The sequence below is a fragment of the Myripristis murdjan genome, chromosome 17, assembly GCF_902150065.1.
Source record: "Myripristis murdjan chromosome 17, fMyrMur1.1, whole genome shotgun sequence".
NCBI classification, from domain to species: domain Eukaryota; kingdom Metazoa; phylum Chordata; class Actinopteri; order Holocentriformes; family Holocentridae; genus Myripristis; species Myripristis murdjan.
This window is the reverse complement of record NC_043996.1, coordinates 31,201,774-31,225,049: the sequence shown is the minus strand read 5'-3', so window position 1 is coordinate 31,225,049 and position 23,276 is coordinate 31,201,774. Positions and strand designations below refer to the sequence as shown.

General features: G+C 42.4%; 2 protein-coding genes across 2 annotated transcripts; both read right to left on the bottom strand.

The window, feature by feature from the left end:
* Positions 1-1,132: 1,132 nt before the first annotated feature.
* Positions 1,133-8,864, bottom strand: LOC115375676 (zinc finger protein 90-like). The gene is made up of 3 exons (XM_030075163.1): positions 8,752-8,864; positions 6,290-6,377; positions 1,133-4,342 (listed from the first exon to the last, which is right to left on the bottom strand). The coding sequence occupies exon 3, from the start codon at positions 4,122-4,124 to the stop codon at positions 3,438-3,440; it is 687 nt and encodes a 228-aa protein (XP_029931023.1). The 5' UTR covers positions 4,125-4,342; positions 6,290-6,377; positions 8,752-8,864; the 3' UTR covers positions 1,133-3,437.
* A 3,755-nt stretch (positions 8,865-12,619) lies between these two features.
* On the bottom strand, positions 12,620-17,287 carry LOC115375665 (zinc finger protein 425-like). The gene is made up of 3 exons (XM_030075148.1): positions 16,782-17,287; positions 14,691-14,751; positions 12,620-13,936 (listed from the first exon to the last, which is right to left on the bottom strand). The coding sequence occupies exons 1-3, from the start codon at positions 17,115-17,117 to the stop codon at positions 12,960-12,962; spliced, it is 1,374 nt and encodes a 457-aa protein (XP_029931008.1). The 5' UTR covers positions 17,118-17,287; the 3' UTR covers positions 12,620-12,959.
* Positions 17,288-23,276: the final 5,989 nt, after the last annotated feature.

Below are 23,276 nucleotides of genomic sequence, written 5' to 3'. Positions count from 1 at the left end.
AAAATGTCCACAACTGATATGAAAAAAGTAGAAAATAAATCAGCGTCCCTTGATTTGCCAAGTGCAGAGAGTGCAGCACCTTAACGTTTGAGTCCTGGTGAACAAGTTTCATTCCAGCGTTTGAAAAAGCTGAAGACTGCCCTGACATCTGTGGAGGAGAAGCAAAGCTCATGATGGGTTAAGTTATGGGGTCATCTTAAGACCTTTTCTTTTTACATATGAAGGTGATATCATTTTTATATATTCTACAATGTTGATGCAATTTTGAATAAAACCTTTCACATTTAGGTCAATTAAAGGGCAACCAGTATGTATGTCCCGTGCTTTGAACCATATTCAAAATATAAGCGGGATCAGATGTGATAAGGGATCTGGAGTGTATGGTCAAAAAAATTTGCCACCATGAAACTGCGAAAAACAACAAACAAACAAAAAAACCCCCAACATTAACAGGCATTCGATCATGTTTAACAGAACAAGAGGAAGTTACATCGGGAACAGGAAACACTGCAGTTCTTCACAGACGACACTTACACACCTGAAAGACATCAACAATGAAAAGCAGTACCTTTGAGAAATAAGAATATGAATGCGAAGTAGCGCCATTGCCATAGCTACATATTGACATTTACATGCGCCACCTAGTGGACACATCATTCCCTACACCATGAGAGGTGCCCCACCACTGTGATGAACAGGCTCTGGCTAGCAACTGGTGTCAGTTTTCTAAGTTAAGTCTCAGTGTAGTTTCCCTGATTTAACCGTCCACAACTGGTTTCTCATTAGCAAAGAGGATAAAACTCAAAAATCAACATATGTCAGACAAAATCTGTGAGACTTAAATGTCTTCCTGTTTGCACAACACCAAATGAATAGTTAAGGCTGTGCTAGACTGCTTTAGTCTCTCCGGTTTGATCTGATGTTCAGGTAACATGGAGGTCTGCCTTACTCTGCAAAAAAAATAAAAAAAAATATATGTATATATATATATATATATATATAGAGAGAGAGAGAGAGAGAGAGAGAGAGAGATATTGCAGATGTTTAATCTTCATTCAACAGATGAAATGTTTATTTAATGCAGCATAAATAAATATGACAGAAAAAACAACACTTGAGGTGTCAGTATTTTCTTTACAGGATACCGATATGAAATCATGTTTTGACCGACAAAACGCAGATGCTCCGCTAGCTGTCATGTCACAGCAGAAGAAGAAGAGTCTGTGCTACAAGTGGACTCGAGTACGTTTAGACCTCAGCTGACAGGAGATGAAGAACACACCAGACTGAGCGATCATGGCACAGAGATCAGGGGCCCAAAATAATCAAGAACAATCGAGAACTAAGCCAAACAACCAAGAAGAGCCACAAATCAGCCTAGCAAATGATCACTGACCTATATGTCAGTCTACCATCTTGTGGTTAAATCTGGTCATCACACCAGTGTTACCAGTTTTGAAAGATACTTCTGGTTGCATCGTACCAGTTTAAAAAATTCCCACACTGCCCCAAGCCTATTCATGAACAACGGTTCACCCTGACAGGAGCTAAACTGAGACAATGGCCATGGTTACACTTGTCTTTTCAATGTGACTTCTGTGATCGGACAATGCCAGGACTGCCCTGTGATGGACTGGTGACCTGTCCGGGGTGTTCCCCTGCCTTCCACCCAGTGAACGCTGGGACAGGCTCCAGCACCCCTGTGACCCACACCAGGATAAGTGGAGTGGAAAAATGAATGAATGAATGACTCATGCCAGGACGCATTAACTGTCAAGGTGTGTACGCACCGAGATCGGTTCTTGTTCACATCAACCAGACCACATGTCGAGGTGGTCCGGCTCGCATTGAGTTGGGATCTCAGTGAAGTATGGACAGCATGTGGGCACAATCTGGAAATTGATCAAATGTAGGTCTTGCATCATCCTCCTGCTACATGGCGGTTCCTCTACAGAGCACCTAGTGTGAAAGTAAGAAATCAGCCTAGCAAATGATCAAATGATCTGAAAAGATGGAGGAAAACCAGAGCTGGAGCACAGCGGAGACCTGCTGCCTAACGGCACTGTGGTCCAACAGCACTGTGCTAAAAGTAATTACACTCATATCAATATTAGAAACAGGCCAGTGCATCAACCAGACAACGAAATCAGATGGCCAAAGAGGGCTGTAATGAAAGAATATACAGAGAACAAATTCAAATGTCTTGGTGATATGCTGATATGGTTGGCTACAGGTCTTCACCGGGACAGACTGCTAGCAGGACCCATGAGTACGAGCCGTTTCTGTTGTGGAGTTCAGCTGCATCCTTTGAGGGCCTAATTATCAGGATATACGAACCATCAACAGCTCCGGCACAATGAGGAAACCCTCCCTCCTCAAATCCCCTCTCAGTCTCATGGAGCTGTGCTCCTTTTGGAAAGCAAATCTATCGCTTACGCAAAGAGTGCAGGGCATCAGCTTCCTCGTGAACAATCAGTCCAACTGAGCTTTTATACTCAAACCAAACAGGTGGGCGACTCCATGGGAGGACAAGCCTGTGGCAGACCACCAGAGTGCCACAGTCACTCTTTTACACAGACTCAAGAGGCTGAAGCTGAGTGTGTTGACGTAGGTAGTTGTGATGCTGCAATCAAACTTACTCAAAAGTTTACTTTCATATCTGAACATTCTTAAGTATCGTAGTATCGGAGATTCCTTCAGTGGCTTCTATCTGAAACCTGGAGTCCCCTGTGAATGGGAGTTGTTCCGGCTCTGAGGAAAACAGTAGCTGCAGTAATCAAACGTCTCCACCGCTCACTCCTCAACAAAGCACATCTCATTCGAGCTCTGGCACCATTACTGAGTAAACAAAATATAAAGGAGAAGGCTCTCTCTTGCACCAGGTGCCATTTTAGATGGACTTAGCACAGGAGCATATCTGTGCTGAATTTATATCCGATCACTATCCGATCAGGCAGGTGGCACTGAAGGGTCCAGTGTCGACACAAGTATCTGGATACAGCTGAGATCTGAGCTGGTGCATCTGATCACAGAATCTGCACTGAAAAGACAAGTGTAACCACAGCCATTGATTTCATCATTCAAAGCTTCCCGGTTAGGTTTTCAAGAATAAATGTCTCTAAAAATAAAGTTTGGAGAGCAGCTGCATCCACTGCTGGTCTTGACAGGGAACTCTCAGCATCATGAAAGGCGATCAAAACACAAGAAACAACTTGTACAAACACTCGTCTTCTCTCTCTTGATGAAAATGTTTTGTAGCAGCAGATGCTACACAGGTGGATCGAAGCCTCTCTGAGTGGCCGATCAATCACACACACAGTCACACACACACATGCATTAGCGTAAGTGCATGTGTTTTTTACATGAGTGACCCAGCGGGTGTTTGACTGGGATTAGGTGAGGGTGTTCTGCACAAAAGTACCTTAAGAAATCAAACGTCAGTGCAGCGTGGGCGTTAAGTGTTTCTCCGCGTCGTGCACGCTCATGTGGCGCCGCAGGTGGTTGGCGGAGATGAACGTCTTTCCGCAGTACAGGCACCTGAACTGCTTGCAGCCCGTGTGCACCGTCATGTGCACCTTGAGCGAGCCGGACTGGGCGAAGCGCTTGCCGCAGTGCACGCAGCTGTAGCGCTTCTCGCCCGTGTGCACGCTCTGGTGCCGCTTCAGGTTGCTGGAGTCGGAGAAGCGCTTGCCGCACAGCGCGCAGCCGAACGGCTTCTCGCCCGTGTGGACCCGCATGTGCGTCTTCAGGTTCTTCAGGCAGGCCAGAGTCTTCCCGCAGCAGCTGCACACGAACGACTTCCCGCCCGACTCGTCTCTGGAGGCGGGCGCCGCGTCCTGCGACCGCCAGCCCTCCCTCAGGATGAAAGCGTTGGGTGCGGCCGTGATCTCTTTCCTGGTCGTCGGAGGTTCGTCTGACTGCGGCGGCGCCCTCTGCCTGCTGTCTGGGAAACCTGCAGGCGGCTGGTGTGTCACCTCACTGATAACAAAAGGGAAGCTGCTGCCTGTGTCGGAGGGAGCCGAAACGCTAACGCTGGTGCTCAGAGTGTAAGAGCATCCGGGATCCTCACTCAAAGGATTCTGGGTACTGCAGGAGCCATGTTGGATCTGCGGGTTATACACCATGCAGTCGTAGCTGACCGGCTCGGGCAGCCCCGTGCTGCTCTCTGATCTCTTGCAGGCGGTCAGGTTTGACGACGTGGGCGGGCTGCTGACCTCACCGGCCGCCCAGGAGCAGGAAGTGCTGCTGTCCTGCTCTGACACTTCCTGTTTGGTCGCCAGGGGCGGGGCTTCTGTCTTGGCTCTGGATTCCCCGGGCTGTCCATCAACAGCAAGACAAAAACCTGACAAAATAACAGCAAAATATCAGGTCTCTTTCTTTACTGGGATCTATTTTACTCCAAAGGGACTTCTTTACAAAGAAACCAAATCATGTCATTAAAGGAACCACTTTGATTTTTCCTCTAAATTTCACCTGAAGCACCTGCAAAGTTAGAAAAACCTGCAGGACAGAGTCTCCTCCATGTTGTGTCTCTGCTGAAGCTCCATGAAACTGATACTGAGCGAAAAATTCAAAGCCAACAGGCTGTTGTTTTATAGCTGCAGAATCACATCAAATAGAAAAGATCTGCATGTCTTGTGTATCATTTTAGACACGTTTCTCTGGAGTTCAGCAGCTCATGTTTGGGATCTTTGGAAACCTCGTCACTAAAGTCATAAATTTACAAGAAAAAACTTGGATATTCTCTGAGATTAAAGTGTTAAATTTACCAGAAAAAAAACTCACAAATTTATGAGGAAAAAAATTGGAAATCCTGAGATCAAAGTTGTAAACTTATGAAAAAAACCCTCAAATTTATAAGAAATAAACTTGAATCTCCTCCTCAGCATCTGGACTTTGAAGAGACGTTGCCGTGACTTGGGCCGATTCAGAAGAAAACAATCTGCTGATTCTGCAGCAAAGTCAAGACAGTAAAAAAAAAAAAAAAAACTTAATCTCAGAATTTTTGCATTTATTTCTTCCAAATTTGTGAGTTTTTTTCTTGTAAAAATAAGAATTTAATCTCAGTAATTCTTTCTCTCAAAATATTAACCCCTCCCACAGCTCTGTAATTTTTTCCCCCTACGAATACGCCGTTGAAGATGAGAGAGGCTGTTTAAAGATTTGTGAACGTTTTATTGGTTGAAATTTTGATTTAGAACCACTGGTGCAGGACGTCTGCAGGTGCAGGTGACTTGTGTCTGTGCTGTGTAGATGGACTTGATGTGTTGTGTGGATTGATTGTTTGTCTGTTGCTGCTATTGTACAGTGACCTTGAGTGTTTAGAAAGGCGCCTATAAATAAAATGGATTATTATTATTATTATTATAATTATTACTATTATGTCGCTGTCTCACGGGAAGTTGAAGTCCTTTCATGGAGACTTTAAGAGCGTAATGACAAAGACTGCACACAGCTCTTCCCACCTGCACTTCTGTCACAAAATGATTCAAATATTTACAGTAAGAACACACCAGAGTACGGAAGCGTAGAGCTGCCAGACCAAGAAAATAAAAACCGAGAGGCTCAGTATCACGTAATTACGTAAAAAGTTTATTGTTCTAACAATATATTTTCACGTTATAACGTGAAATTATCACGTTATTTCATTATATGATTTTTTCACGTTATAACGTGAAAATATCACGTTATAACGTGAAAATATCACGTTATAACGTGAAAATATCACGTTATTTCATGATATGCTTTCACGTTATAACATGAAAGTATCACGTTATTTCGTGATACGACTTTTTCACGTTATAACGTGATAGGTATCACGTTATTTCGTGATACAAATTTTTCACGTTATAACGTGATAGGTATCACGTTATTTCAAGATAGGAAATTTTCACGTTATAACGTGAAAGTATCACATTATTTCGTGAAACGTGTTTTTGTTTACATGTTGTTCCATGCGTTGGAGACAGTCCTCTGACACCCCACGACCTCGGAGAAATCTGGACAGTGGAGAGTCCATGGCGATGTTCAAGCTCACTGAGGAGAGGCGTGTATGACGTGGATGATTAGGTATCACGTTATTTCAAGATATGAAATTTTCACGTTATAACGTGAAAACTTCATATCATGAAATAACGTGATATTTTTTACGTTATATCGTGAAACTATATTGTTATAACAATAAACCTTTCACGTTATTACGTGATAATGAGCCCCCATTTTTTTCTCTCGATGTGGCAGCACCACGCTTCCATACCAGAGTGACGTCTAACAAACAGTCATTTCTCACCGTCATGCTCGGCATCGGTCCACGGCTCCTCGTCCCGCTCCACTTTGATGACCGGAGGCTGCAGCTTCACCGGTTCAGCTGCAGAGAGCTGCCACGAGAGCAGGGAAGAGGTAAAAAACAACATCATCATCATCATCATCATTAAAAAAAACAAAAAAAACAAAAACAAAAACGCAGCACAGTGGTCATGTCAAACAACAAATTAACGAGTTTACAGCTTTTCTAAAAAAAAATCCCTGGAGTTCAAATTAACCGTGAGAAATGACAATACTCTCGGTTAATCTGGACTCCTACCAAACAAATGTGTACAAACTCATAAATATCAGCCCCTTTCTGCCAGTTTTATAATAAATAAAACTGGCGGAAGGGGCTTGATCTTGGCCCCACAACTGGAGGAGTTAAAGGGATAGTCTGCATTACTGACGGAGCCAAAATGGTGCTGTGTGATTGTGAAGTCTGACTTTTTACCTGGAGTTGGTTTTGTGACAGAAATTTATTACAATTTTGAATGCAGGTTGTTTTAAGAAGCAAGACTTTTTAGTGTTGTGACCCCAGCAAACGAGCCGGAAGCAGCTATTTCAGAGAAAAATCCCTTTTCATGCAACACACTGCCGGGGAGGACTTCATACAACTTCATGTCCAAAAATTTGAACTATCCCTTTAATGAGAGGTATAAAAGCAGGTGGAATACAGATTGTGAATCCTTGGACCAGCTCAGATTACTGTCCTCTGCCTGAGGAGATATAATAAACCAGGTTTCTGCTTCAGATGTTTATTTAATCTGAGTTATTCTACACTAGGCGGGTCGAGCCATGGAGGCCATGAGGCTGCAGGTCGTCATGCCAACCAAAAACTCCACCAGGTGACTTCACTGATCACCTCCAGGTAGAGAGGAGGAGCCAATCAGTGGCCCAGTCGCCCCCTAAGGCCTGAGCCCCGAGCCCGCCCAGACCTACCTGACGGCATACCTACATGTCGACACACGTTACCATGACAACACAAAAATATGTTGTGCTTTTTATTTTGCGTTTATTGCTTTCCTCGCGGCCCAGGCGATTAAAGAACCGGCTGCCAGATTTGATCATGATCCAGGCTCTTGCCGTACAGAGCAGGCGAGAGAAAACGCCAAATAATCAATTCACCCTTTTTTTTGTCAAAACAGCATCATTAAGCAAAAAAATTAAAGAAACGGTTGAGGAGTAAACTGGGTGGAGCGCTGACGTCGTTTGAACCTCCCACGGTCATTTGAGTACTGCTCTTCTTTCCTCTTTTTCTCTTTTATAACGGCTGTTTACCGTTTTTTTTTGTTGTTGTTGTTGTTGTTGTTGTTTGTTTGTTTGTTTTTTTTAAAGTATCCAGGCTGCAGGGCTCCACATGGTATAGACAGGAGTGGGACGGCACGTTTCGACACATCATGTTTCCTGGACAGGGAAAGGACTGAAGAATAAACTCGGTGTGTGATACAGGATGTGCTCGCTGTCGTCCGATTTCATGTGTTTTTTCACGTCACATCATAAATCCTCGCTAACGTCGTGTTTCTTTAAACTAATGCTGCGTTCCTTTGTACATTGCACCAAGTCGGAACTTGGAAAAAACCGACCTCCTACACAGAATATAGCAATGGAACACCCGAAGGAGTCGGAATCTCAAGACGGGAACTTGGAGCTTTTCGTTGTAGATCGAGCTCGTTATTTACGGAGCAGATTCAACATGGCAGCTAGCGCCCGCAGTGGAATTTATTTCCCCTCGAATATTGATTTTATCTCGTATTTTGAGCAGAGTGAACCGTTCGATGCGTTGCAATTTCTCATTAGTCCCATGTAATGTTAGCCAAACTGTATTTTGATGCCTTTTCAATAAATTGCGCACATTATGCTCTCGCCCAGCTAGCTTGCTAACGATGGTGCTAGCTAACGTTAACGCTGGCGCTGTAAACTTGGTTTAGCTGGCTCATGTTTGCTAACATTAAGGTTACTGAACAGTGTTAACTGAATATAAACTAGCCGAAGAAACATTAGCTTCGTGGGGGCGTCCATGTTTGTTTCTACTACTTCCAACCTAATACAATGGAACACATTTACATTGGAAGTTGGGCTCAACACATTTTTGTTCTAGTTCCGACTTGTTTTTTTTTTTACCCAAAGGAACGCAGCATAAACTGCAGCCGACATGAAAACATCTTTTTTTCCTTGTAACATTAACATTAGGTCTGCTTTGTACCGCTCCTCGTCTTCTTTTTTACATTTTGTTGTTTTCTTTTTTGTTGTTGTTGTTGTGTTTTAACGCTTTCAGGCTTCCCCTGGCTAATCAGTAGTGAAATCGGCTGGTGGAGGTTTTGGTTGGCATGACGACCTGCAGCCTCCCTCCGTGGCTCGTGATTGGCCAGAGTCACAGAGTCACAGAACAGGTAAAGGTGTGGAAGAGGACCTTCACTCCTCTGGCTTCCCCTCGCCCCCTCTCACCTCTCTGTGGGCCGTGTCCTGTCCCGGGTCGGCTGCCGGCTCGCCGCCTCCGCACGCCGCTGTGGGCGCCGCCGCCGCCGCCGTTGTTGCCGCCGCCGCCGCCGCCGCCACCGCCTCGGCTGGAACAAACAAACAAGTTGGAACCAAAAGTTTGAGCTGAGGCGAGCGAGGCGGTCGCCGCGGTAAAACGACGCCACAGGGCGTACGGCACAAACATCAGAGGAAGATAAATCATTAAATTATTAATTATTAAAATGATATAACAGTTATTCTGAGTCAGGCTCTGTTCACACGCCTTCCACAAGCTTTTCATCTGTCAGATTATGGATTACAATATTAATACACTCAACCTCACACTAAACCAAACCAAGCAGCAGATACACGCAAAAATTCAGAGCTCGATATTTACGGCAAACATCTGGACAGCAACACGATACACGATATGAATATAATGACACCAGCTGGATGCAGTTCACAAAGTGTTTTATTGATCAGAACAGATCAATAAAACACTTGATGACGGCGTATTCACTTTAGGGAGAAAATAAAAAATGACAGAGCCACAACGATGACGGGGGAATATTCTGAGGAACTACTTGGAAAATTCTGGGATTATAAAGTTACAAAGTTACGAGAAAAATATTTTGAGAAAAATTCTGAGATTATCACAACAAAAACGTACAAGAAAAAAACTCAAATTCTGAGATTAAACTCGCAAATTTCTAAGAAAAAAAAAAAGCTAGAAAATTCTGACATTATTACATCACAGATCTACAAGACAGAAACCTGGGAAAGCAGTTTTTGTTGTACTGTTTTTTTGTTTGTTTGTTTGTTTTTTTGGGGTGAAGTAACCAAGAACCGGATCCAGCAAAGTGAAGCGAAGTTGATCCTTCAACCAAATAAATAAATAAAATTAAATAAAATTAAATAAAGTTTTGTCATAAATGTGAGTTTTTCCTCATAATTTACCACTTTAATCTCAGAGCATATCCAGGGTTTCTTCTCAGATCCCCCCGCCACACACACACACACACACACACACACACACACACACACACACACAGTCCTCTGGATCTGCGCATGCGCTCCGCCTCATGTCGATACACCGGCGCATCGCGCGGGCCGGTGCGGCCAGGTGTGCACGTACCGCCAGGTGTCCTCCTCACGTGGTTTCCCAGGTGACCGCTCAGCTGGGCTCGCGCGCGGCTCCCGGCCAGCGCGCCGCCGGCCGTGCTCGCGGCGCGCAGGGCGGCGGCGCGCGCGGCTCGCAGCTCCATGAGCCGCAGCTTCCGCCGCAGCAGCTCGTTCTCCTTCCGGCTGCGCGAGAGCTCGAGCTGCAGCACCGAGTAGCCGCTGTCCACGAGCTCGCAGATCTCCGCCACCGCCGTGTTGGCCAGCACCTCCATGATGGAGGCGAGCTGCGCGTGGAAGGCGGCGGCCGGGGACATCCTGCCTGCCTCCCTGCGTGCGTGTGCGTGTGTGTGTGCGCGTGTGTGTGTGCGCGTGCAGACACCGGCAACACAACCTGCTGTTTTGTCGCGAGGCTGCAGGAGACACGCGCGCACGCCGCTAATGTTAACGTGCGCTTCCTCCTTCCGCCGTCAACAAAGCGGAGATAAACCCGGAAGTTACAGGGCGCATGCGTGGAGTATCAGAGAATCAGAATGAGATTTTTTTTTTTTTTTTTTTTTTTTTTTTTTTTTTTTTTTTGATCGATCAGCGAGAGGAGGCAGGGTCAGATTCTGCAGAGGAAAATTAATAAAAAAGAAGAAAAAATATGTGACTTAGACAATTTGAAAAAAGGTGTGTGAATTATGTATAAATATGTGAATTAATTAATTAATTCTACAAAACGTTACAGCAATAAATCCAGAAATAAGAAACTGAACATATGTTAAAAAAAAAAAAAAAAAGTCTACCTATATACACCATAACTACTCAGGGATATTTCACTGATCAATTATTGTAAAGGCCGGCAGGGATAAATTATTACACAGTTTAAATAGTTTTAATCAATCAGAAATACTTTATTTATCAATGGGAGCTGGGTCAGCTGCAGCTGTTCAGACTCAGTAGAATTAAATTATATAAATTATATAATATAAATTATATGACAGAAAAATAAATAACAAACCAAAATATCAGCCTTAGAAATTTGTAAAAAAAAAAAAAAAAAAAAAAAAAAAAAAAAAAAGTGTGTTATGTATAAATATGTGAATTAATCCTACAAAATATTACAATAAATACAGAAATAAGATGTAATAATATGATAATAATATGGAAGAAAGGGGATTTTGCACTGCTGAATTAGTCAGGTCCTACAGGTATAAATGATTACACAGTTAAATGGATCAATAAACAGTTAAATAATGTGAATCAATCAGAAAAACTTTATTGATCAACGAGAGGGGAACCCGGCTCAGCTGCAGCCGCCCAAACTCTCCAGAGACAAATTTAATTATGAGAAACAGAAAAAAAATAAATAAGAAATATAAAAATATGTGTGCCTTTGGAATTTAAAGTCAGTCATAACTGGTTGCAATAATTCAATTAAAAAGTGAAATTTTAATTTAAAAATGTTTGTTTTTTTCTCCTTTCCCTTCAGAACATCTTGGGGGCCGGATGTGGCCCCCGGGCCGTAGCTTTGCCTCTTTTTTCTGTCAGAAATAAAATTAAAAGCTGTATGTGTATTCACAGCCTGAAGGTCATGACCCTCCTCTTAAAGAAAACTGGATTCCAGCAGGAAAGAGAATCCAAAAAAAAGGATGAACTTTATTGATCCCGAACAGAAAACAGGTGGAGAACAGAGGGAAGACAAGAGAACGAGTTCAAAAAGCTGCGAAAGAATGGATGAGAATGAAAAGGTGACAGATGAAAATATAAATCTGCATGAAGCTGCGGGGAAAACAGGGATTCCCAGACTGAGAGAAACAATTTTTGAACAGAAACCTTAAGAAAAGTGTTTGGAATAAACCCTGAATAATAATAAACAAATAAACAAAGAGAATCATTATTATGAAAAGTCTCTTTTACTGGAAGTGGAAAAAGACAAAGAAATGTCGGGAAAAAGACGAGTTCATTCTGACGACTGACACAACCTGCAAGATGAACATTATGATGGGTTTAAACTCTAGAGCCTCTCTCTCTCTCTCACACACACACACACACACACACACACATCTGTATTCACAAAGGCAATAATTGATGCAAAACACTTTCCAAATTCCTTTCTTTTTATTTGCGGAGAACAACGGATAGAAATTATTTACAGCATCTCAAAGAGCTTATTTATTTTTCTGAAAATGGCTTTTTTGTCTCTACGTGTTTTTCTCAACATCACAGACACTGGAATTAGTACAAAATAAGATCAAAAAGTTACACATCTCAAGTTTCACTCCAAAACGAGGCATCCACCGTGTAAAAAAAAAAAAAAAAAAAAAAAAAATTCTTACAAAATTATTGTTTGAAGTAAAACTCGTTCTGGAAAAGTTTGTAAGTTTTACAACCTGACTCTCTACAATTTAATGTCTCATTAAAGATGAATTTATGTTTTATTTAAATTTGTGAATTTGTAACTTTAGAACCTCAGAATCTTTGAGTTTTTTTCCCAGAAATTTATGATTAATCTCTGAATCTGAGTTTTTACTCATAAATTTGTGACTTTATGATCTCAGAATTTGACTTGTTTTAGGGCTTTCTTCCTCAAAATGTACCACTTTAGTCTCAAAATTTTAATTTTTCTCAAATTTGCGACTTTACAATCAAATTTAAAAAGAAAAAAATCTCATAAATTTACTACTTCATCTCAGAATTTCAGTTTTTTTATCACAAATTTGTGACTAATCTCATAAATTTTCTCATAAATTTGTGAGTTTTTTAAATTTCTCACAAATTTACCAATTTAATCTCAAAATTTGAATTTTTCTTGCAAATTTGTGATTTCATAATATCTGAATTTTTGAGTTTTTTTCTTCTAAATTAATTATGATAGTCTCAGAATATTCAAGGGTTTTTCTCCTTAATTTACAACTTTAATCTCGAAAAATCTGCATGTTTGTTCTCAGAATATTAATCCCGACATGCTGCCAGGTAAATCGGCTCGGGTCTTGCCGGGTTTGTGTCTCTGCAGGAGGAAACAGGATGTGGGAGGCAGATCCTGGTCATTTTGGAGTGAAACCGATGAGGCGGCGTGGCGGCTGCCGGCCCGCTCACACGGCGGCGTGGCACTTCTTCATGTGTAACTTGAGGCTGTACTTGACGATGAAGCTCTTGGAGCAGAGCGTGCAGGAGTACGGCCGCTCCCCGGAGTGCACGCTCAGGTGCGACTTCAGGTGAGCCGACTGCGTGAACTTCTTGCCGCACTGGCTGCAGCTGAACGGCCGCTCGCCCGTGTGGATGCGCATGTGAACGTCCAGGTTCTGCGACGTGGCGTACGTCTTGGTGCAGATGGAGCAGACGAAGCGTTTGCCCTTGATGATGGCGCCCGGCTGGCCGCCGCAGTGCTGCGGCCGAGCCGACTGGTCCCTGTACAGGGCGAAGTTCATCATGTCGGCGTCCTCGAACTCGAAGCCCGAGTTGCTGCTCTCGCTCAGCTGGCAGTCGGTGGACGAGGAGCCCGACACGCTGATGAGCTTCAGGCCGAACGCGTCGCCGTCGATGCTTTCGCTCTGGTGAAACTGAGTGAACGTCACCTGGCCTTTCGCCTGTTTGGTCCACGTCAAGCTGAGGTCCAGCTCCGATTTGTTTGTCGGCGACTGAGACTCCATCAGCACGTCGTGGCCGCCGAAATACGCCGCCTGTCTGCCGGCGCCTGACATCGCAGGAACCAGCGGACATTCCTGGTGGACCAGACGCACGTCCGGGTCGATCTGCGAGGAGAAGGAGCAAACGGACTCGCCGGCGTCCTTCTCGTCGCCGGCGAGCTGGCCGGAGCAGCCGGGCTCGCTGCAGGGGGAGTCCAGTGTGTACTGGGACACCGTCTTCTTCTGCGTGGTGGCGGCGGCGGCGGCGGCGAGCTTGGCCGGGCTCTTCAGCGGGTGCTGCTCAGACGACTTCTTCTTCTCGGCCTGGCAGACGGCGTCCTCGCCTCCTGGCCAGTGTCTCTTCATGCTCCTGACCTGCGAGGAGGCGGCGCTCTCTCTGACCAGCGCCACGCCCGTCCCGCCGTCCGCAGACGTCTTGGAACCTGACAGGAAGAGAAATCTTATTATCGCTTCGCCACAACAACAACATCCGCCATTGAGAGACGCAGCGTTGATGATACGACTTCGCGGCTTGAATGGCACCAATCCCCTACTAGATGGGCCATGACGTTACTTAAACTGAATCTGAACAAAAAATATTAAAAAACCTAAAAAAAACAAACAAACAAACAAAGGGGGAGATACAGAGAGTTCATATCGTATTTTAAGCCAAAAACAAAATACTCATCCTGAGCCCTCGCCCCTGCTCATTCTCCTCTCCTTCACTATGAATTTTGAACCATCGGAGCATTTCACTCAAACATAAATGAGTTCATTCGAAAACTAACTGACACAGTTTTGTCTACTTAAAAAAACTAAGCAAAAAATAAAAATTTTAAAAACATACAGAAAATGTAGTTTTTTGGTGATCATACTAGAGAAAAGACTAGTGCGTCCTCCTGCGGTGATGCGTTTAATGACCTCACAGGCCACCGTTCTCCTGTGGTGATGTGTTTAATGACCTCACAGGCCACCGTTCTCCTGTGTTGATGCATTTAATGACCCCACAGGCCACCATTCTCCTGTGGTGATGTGTTTAATGACCTCACAGGCCACCGTTCTCCTGTGGTGATGTGTTTAATGACCTCAAGGGCCACCGTCCCCCTGTGGTGATAAGTTTAATGACCGCACAGGCCATTGTTCTCCTGTGGTGATGCGTTTAATGACCTCACAGGCCACGGCCACGGTCTCACCCACCTTCGTCGAACGTGTCGTTGCTGTCCGAGTCCTCGTCTTTGATCAGCACCACGTCCGGAAGCTGCAGAAAGTAATAAGTTAAAGCTTTTTAGTCATAAAACCACAAAAACTACAGTATTGATGTCATATCTGATGAGTGCAAATTAAACTTTCCGGCATGCAGCTTTACACTGATGACGGGGTAAATGAACATGTCTGAAATGCATTTTTACACTGAGATTAATGTTGGCCAGTATCTGTAAAACTGAAATGAAATGAGTGACGTTCAAGACAACAGAGGCTCATCATGAAACAGATCTGTGTAGTCGTGAAACTCTTTAAATATAAAAGGGTAAGATAAGATTAACTGAGGGGGGCGGGGATGACAGGAACTGTGGGTGAATTATAAAATGAACTGATCAGTATCGTTCAAATAAAAAGGAACAGGATGTGCTGATTTAAAATATTAAATCACTGACCAATCAGAAATGTCCTCTGTACCAGTATTTATGAGTCATCTAGCAATCACTATGAATTTAATCAGATTATTACCACTGATTTAAAACAGAATTCATTGCATATTTTGCCAGTTCTTGGATTTTATCATCTTTTTTTTTTTTTTAAGCATAAATATGCATATGGAAGATAAATCAGTGGCTGTATCTGCTCTCATATCTCCTGAGGTGATGTGTTGGAATAATATCTCAGAGCTGAGGAGATTATATTAGTCAGTTTACCGATTAGATGGTGGGATGCAGAATTAATCTCAATGACATTTTGTTCGATTCCATTACGGAAGAGTAAAGCTTTCACTTGAGAGAAGCAACAAAAACCCACAGCCTTCCTGTTTTTCTGAATTAATGAGATCATTATCTCAGAATTCAGACTTAATTCTCATTAATTCAGAAAAACAGCAAAAAAAAAAAAAAGTTTTCATGAAAACTTTTCTCAAAATCCTGAAATAATGATCTCATTAATTCCTAAAAAAAAAAAAAAAAAAAAAAAACAGGACAGACTTTTTTTAATGAGTGATGGCATTAGTAGATTCCAGCTTCACTTTCCTTTATCTGCCTTTATCATTACAGAGCTGACACTTGGTTTTTTTGTAAAGGAAGACATTTGCAGACGTCACTTTGCGCTCTGATCATTTTCCAGCAGACTTTGTCTTTACTTTTCCACATTTTACACCAGAGCTATATTTACCTCACAATTCAATACTGTTGTGATACTTTGTTGCCGACTCCATATGTATTATGATTTGATATTATGATTTATTGTGATTTTAGTTCAGTGAATTCTCCTAGTTTGTGACTGTAAAGTTTGATGAGGCTGTGATTCTCCTAGAGGTCACTAGAGGTCATTTTCTACAGCGACGTCCAGTCTCAGCTTTCCAGTCAAAGCCAACTGATGCAGCTCCAAGACTGTTTAGGCCCCAGTCTGCACACACACACCATTTTACAACAGGCCACAAGAACACATGTGGACTGCAGGCTTTGGGGCCCAAACTGCATGGGATTAGCAGAAGGTGGGCGTGTCTGCAAAGGGGAGAGCCGTGGCTGCCCAGAGAACCCATTTTCATTCACACACCTGGAGGTCAGAGGTCAAGGGACCCCGCTGGAAATGACCACATAAGTTTTTCTCTCTCCAAAATTTTGCACACCTTTAGCAACAGATTCCCTGGGGCGTCTAGTTTCACATAAATGTCTTTATTTAAAAATGTATTTAAAAATTGTTGAAAAAATGAATCGCGATACTTGTGTGAATTGATTTCTTCCTCACTCCTACTGTATACACTAAATAAATCATGGGAAAGAGTTCATTAGATTGAGGGAAACTGTCGTATCTCGTGGCCAAGAGTTAGTAAATCATGATTTTGACATATTTTTATCTTGTGATTGCACTTCCCATCTCCGCAGCTTTATGTTATAACTAAAACATGGGAATATTTGACCTCCGAGACAAAAATCACTGTAAAGTACCGCCGCTGAAGCCTTTGCTGCTTCACCATCCACAGGATAAAAACACATTTTTTATGTTTTAAGATGTCAGATCGGATGGGAGTCAACACAGGTGCTGGCTCCAGATGTTGCTGGAGCCTCCCCGGGTGTTTACCTCCCTCACGGCGGCGGCAGCATCCTCTGCCCCGGCCGGCGCTCCTGCCTCCCCGTCCTGCTGCGCCGCCTCCGCCGGCTGCGCGTCCTCCACGCCGGGCACCGCGGCGCCCTTCCCGGCCGCGTTCCCGCTGCTCCCCCGCACGACGATGGACTCGATGAGGTGCAGCTTCTTCTTCAGGTCCTCGTTCTCCTTGTGGCTGCGGCTGATCTCCATCTGCAGGACCGCGTAACCTTCGTCGACGACTTCGCAGATCTCCGCCACGGCCGCCTTGGTCAACGCCCCCATGATGATGGACAGCTGTTCGTGCAGAGCCTTGGTGTTCATGACGGCCATGGTGACAAACAGAAGCGCACGGAGCTCAGGGTCTTCCTCCCCGCGGGCACCGAGGCATCAACAGCGTCTGAGAAGCGCGACGAGGCTCAGTTTGTGCGGATCTCTGGTGGAGCTCGGACATGAAGGCCGCCTGTCCGTCCGCTACAAAGGAGGGGAGCCGCTTCCCTGCACTTCCGGAACCACGCTGCTGGTTTCAAAACAAGAGTCCTCTCATATGGAAGACCTGCTGCTGCTGTGATGGAGACAGGGGCGTTCACAAGCACCCGGGGGGGAGGGGGCACAGACCGTGGATTAACCCCCCTGCCTCCCGCCGGGGTGCCCGCTGCCCCCTGCGCTGCACTTCCTCACATTTTGTTTGCCATAAAAATAAATTTCCCTGATGCTGTATTTATATCTGTTTTATGTATGTATATATATATATATATATATATATATATATATATATATATATATATATATATATATATATGGATACCACAGTGTGTTAGGGCCATTGTAGGGAGAAAAACAGGGGGGATTAAGAAGATTATGGAGTCTGATATTATGAAGTCACAAATTTTCATGAGAAAATAAAAAATTCTCTGAGATTAAAGTTGTAAATTTTATGAGAATAAGCTCGAAAATCAGAATGTTGTTTTCCTCTGAAAAAGGTCCGAGTCGGATGCTTATGATAATAGATGTGATTCTGGGCTAAAATCTTGAGTCTAAGACCTTGTGAAGTAGAGGAATACTGTTACTGGTAGGAATTGTATTGTGTTTTGAGAACAAAGGTATACAGTATGCTGGTATTTGTATTATCTCTCGATGAAAGCAATAAAAATAATTATAAAAAAAAAAAAAAAAAAAAATCTTGAGTATTAAAATTACAGAGCCGTGGGAGAGGCGGGGTAATATTCTGAGAAAAAAAAACTCTCAATATACAAGATTAAAGATGTACATTTACGAGAAAAAAAAACGTATTAACACATATAAACAATTTTTTTTTTCATAAAAAATCCTTCATGTCTTAAAATTCATGTGAAAATAGATGAAACTACACATTTAGTATGTGCCAATCAATGAATATGCAATTCGCTCGCCTTTATTTAAATCGTCCAGCACACAAACCTCAGTGTGTTTTCTGATTTGCTGCTGTTTGCTGTTTTCCAAGTGGTAATACAGGAGTGATTCATATAAAATATGTTGGACTAGAAACTGATTATGAATGAGGAGAGTGAATTGTACAGGCTCACCCACAAGTGGACGGATCAGGATGGTAATGTGGTTTATGTAAAAACTGAAACAGATGACACAAGCATCCACCTTGACTTCGTTATTGATCAGCCAATAATGTGCTGCTGATGTGAGATAAAGATACTATTGCATCAGTGAGATACTGAGGCTATGATTGGCTGCTGGTCGGTGATGTAACAGCCTGGTAAACCTCATTATATAGTAAAGGACTGTCTGGCAAAACACCCTAAAAACACAACTTGGTGTATAATGGTGATTATATTTATTTCTACTTTATTTAATCAGGAAGTCACACTGAGATCCAAATCTCATTTGCAAGTGCGACCCGACTACAGTCTAAAACAAGAAAAAAACAAAACAAAACTAATATACAATAATAAAAATACATAATGATAATTATTATGACATAGATATGTAATGTTAAAATAATACAGTTGCAAGGGAATTACAGAGAATTAGACAACAGCATGAAGAAATGATAAATAAGGCATTCTAAGATATCCTGGGCACAGGTATGAAAGAGAATAAAATTACAAGCACATTATGTTAAACAGTCACACCTAAAATCAATAAATCCTCTAACCCAATATTTGAATTGCCCAGTAGATATTAGTTTGTCAAGTTTGAGTGTGCTCTGTTAATTAGTCCAGACAAATTGGGTGAAATATCTGAAGGCGGTCTTTCCAAGGTTCATATCATAATACAGAGTCAGCCGGTGCTGAGAACAGGTTTTATGGGTTTAACGCCTCAGGGACAGAAGTAACGACAAAACTGCGTGTCAAAGTTATGAAGGGAAAGAGTTTCCTGAGGCTAAACCTTAAATTATAGTGGTACATTTACCAGAAAGAGAACTCACAAATTTATGAGAAAAACACCCTGAAACGTAGTTTTTGTTTTACTTTTTTTTTCTTTTTCTTTTTCTTTTTTTTTTTTTTTTTTTGGTGAAGAAATGACATCGCTTCACTTTGCTGAGTTTGGTTCTTGGTTCCTTGGTTCCTCCAAAAAAAAAAAAAAAAAAAAAAAAAAATCTTCCAAATTTTTTTCTCATACATTTGTGAATTTATAGTTTCAGAATTTTTGAGGTATTTTCCTCATAAATTTGTGATTTTTTCCCCCTATAAATATACAACTTTAATCTTAGAGAATATCCAAGTTTTTCTTGGAATATTATATAATACTTGGCTACATAATATATGAATTCCAGCATGGTACTGTAATAGTGATGTAATAGGATGCCACCGCTGCAGCACGTTTTTTTTTTTTTCTCGTTCTTGTTTTTCTCAGAATATAATAATTTGTCTCCCCGCCCAATGGCCCTAATGCTCTGTCGTAATTTTTTTCTGTGAAGCACTTTAGCAATGTTGTTTCAGAAGTGTGCAATATAGATAACATTTATCATCACTGTTAGTTTATTAATGTTTATTATTGTTTTTAATGTGTCCTATGTAATATAACTCATTGCTGTGATAAAACTGGTCACCACAGTCACTGATACACACACATAAACACACACACACAGAGGCTGTACGTATATTTGCTTGTGAAAGCTTTGATTTAAAGAGATTCTGCACAGAAAACGTTGTTTACAGAACTGGATATGAAACATAATTTCTTCTCTGGTTTCAAAACTGCAATAATCAGAAAAGAGTGTCGTCATTTTCAGCACGAGTGTGTGTGCAGTTTGGAGGCCACTGTGTGTGTGTGTCACTTGTGTGTAAGTAGTCTTTGTGTAGTTGTGTTGTGTGTGTGATGAATAGTGTGTGTGTGTGTGTGTGTGTGTGTGTGTTTCTGCTGTGAGAACAATGAGCAGCAGTTCATGTGTCCTGTTGTTCCTGTTGTCCTCATGTCAAACACACACACACACACACACACACACACACACATTGGGATTTTATCAAATATTGGCGATCGATCAGTTGGTGAACAGTTTTCTTTATTCCTGTAACTGCTCACTCAGGCTGTTTTTTTTTGTTTTGTTTTGTTTTGTAATGCCTTTAGATACTGTCTGTGGGCGGGGCCAGAGACTTCTGTGGGCGGGACTGGATGCAGTTTGTGGGCGGGGCCAGATGCTGGGTGTTCGGACTTGGCGAACTTTGAAGTTGGGACTTGTGAACTTTGAAGTTGGGACTTGTCGAGGTCGACTCTGGAGAACAGACTTGAGGACGGACGGTCGTTCAGCAGCTGGAGCAGCAGCAGCTTGATGACTTCATCTCAGCTGATTGGGCAATATTTAATATAACCAGATCTCCTGTAGTGTTTATAATAAACAAGAAAAATGATATAAACACTACTCTGCCTCCTCTGTTTATAAAATTCCATGTAATTTAGCTAATTTAATTTAAATAACTTACAGCCTACAGCTCAGAGAGGTGCTATTGATATATATTTGAGTTCCCTGATTTGATTTGTTGCTGTCTGTGGGCGGGGCTGGATACAGTTTGTGGGCGGGGCCAGAGGCTCCCACACCATGAAACGGGCGGTGGTGGGACAGAACTGGGTGTGAGGGGTGTGTTTTTGTTTTTGTCCTGACACTTTTTTGGTGAATTAGAGCGAATGAAACTTTGAAAAGTGCTGGGGGTTTCAGAGGCTCCTCCCCTCTGAGCTCCCCTGCCGCCCGCCGGCATGAGGGCGGCTCCGAAAACAGTAGAACGAGTGAATGAGAGAGAGAGAGAAAGAGAGAGAGAGAGGCTCTGTGTGCATCTATTGTCCTTATTGTACAAGCTGTTTGTTTGTGTGTGTGTGTGTGTGTGTGTGTGTGAGAGAGAGAGAGACATGGGGGGAGTTATTATTTTGTGTCATCTTAAGCTTTTACCTGAACTTCTTACTTTTTATCTGATTTCTCTCCACTGTACAGTTTTTCTGCCTTCTCCTTTTATTTCTCTCTGTTTGTTTTCTGCTTTTGATGCTGGTTTGTTTACCTGATTTTTTTTTATTGTTTTATTGTATGAAGCTCTTTGTGTTACGTTGGTTGGTATGAAAAGTGCTATAAGAATAAAGTCTAATGAAATGATGGATAGGCTACATGTAAAAATCAGACTGAAGTAAAGTATCCCGTTGAAAACGGAGCAAATTCACTGGATCTTTCAATTACATACAGGGGAAAAAAAGTTACTGTAATATACGTAAAAAAGCAAAAATTATGGTAACATGAAAAAAAACTGAAATACAGTAATTTAAAAAAAAGAAACAAAGAAAAATTAAGCCATATATATTACTACTATATTATTATATTATTATTTATTAAAAAATATATATGTATACACACACACACACACACACACACACACACATATATATATATATATACATATGTAATTTTTTTAAATGACAGGGATATGATATTTATAATGATCAAAAAGATATATTGAAAGGTCAGATCAGATTTCTTTCAGTAAATTTCAGAGAAAAACAGAGAAATCTAATTAGTAAAAAAAATTCAAAAACAAAAAAACTACTGAAACATAAATAAAAAAAAACTAGAAAAAAATAGTGGAATCTAAATAATAAGAAATGAAACTAGAGAATTAATTTTAAAAAGTAAAAATATATTTTTAAAAAATGACAAAACAATATTCAGAATGATCAAAGTGACGTACTGAACGGTCCCATCAGTGCTGCTGGATCAACATCAGATTTCTGTGTTTAAGTGAAATTTAACTATTCCTCTTTTTTTTTTTCCCTTTTTCAACACCTGCACTCTGTTCTGTTCTTTGTTCCTCGTGTGCCGTCAGGTGTGTGCAGGCAAACAGCTGCGTGAACATCTGGTGGACGTTTCTGGTTTGTCCCTGTGTCGGCTGGCAGGCTGGTTGTACAGACACCAGCCTTCCACTTCCTGTGCGTCAGGTGAGCGTGTCCAAGCCGAGTCATGATAAAGACGAAGCCTGACGAGACGCTCTGAGGCCTGGAGCTCAGAGCTCAGAGCTCAGAGCTCAGAGCTCAGAGCTCAGAGCCGACACGGCTGCAGGAAACGCCTCAAACAAGTCAAACACTGACGGAGAATCTGGGCCGCTGTGTGGAGAGAGAAATACACAGCCGGGGGAGAGGAGGTATGTTCTGAGAAAAATCTCTGAATTTCTGAGATCAGACTAAAACAAAAAACAAAAAACAAAAAAAACATGTGGGTATTTTCGGAGATTTAAGTGGTAAATTTACAAGAAAAAACTTTATTTATGAGAAAAAAAACCTCAAAAAACTCTGAGATTAACGTGGTAAATTTAGGAGAAAAACTTGTGAAAAGTTTGTTCTCCTCCTGTGGGATCCAGTCTGAAGGAAATCCTGCTGGTTTGAGTCCAGAACCCCAATCTCCTCCTCAGCATCTGGACTCTGAAGAGACGTTGCTGTGACTTGGGCCGATTCAGAAGAAAACAATCTGCTGATTCTGGGCTCAGATCAGCAGGATCTCCTTGTTCCTGTAGAATCTGCTGAGGGGATCAGCTGCAGGCCTGAGACACGGCCAGCAGGGGGCAGCACAGGTGGAGCCTTTTAGGAGAAGAAGAAGAGAAGAAACTCTTGTAAATGTGACTTCATAACGTCAGATCGACCTGATCCAGTGTAACTCAGACCGCTTCAGAGCTGCTGGAAGGTTTATTTATCACTTTGACAGAGCCAGGCTAACGACCCCCATTGACTTAAGGTCTTTATGCTAAGCTAACAGGAAATGCTACCCATAGGAAGTGAGCCGCTGGACGTCCAGAGGTGGAAATGGTGTCCAACATCTGGTCTCAGGCTGGGGATTCTGGCCCAGATGATGCAGTTTTCCTTTAAGCACTGATCTTCAGATCCTTACATTTGAATTTTATGAAGCTGCTGACAGTCTGCCAACACACACACACACACACACACACACACACACAGCGCCACATGACGTTCACCTGAAAACACCATGAGTGTGTGGCCACGCCCTGGACCGCTCAGATAACCTGAGGT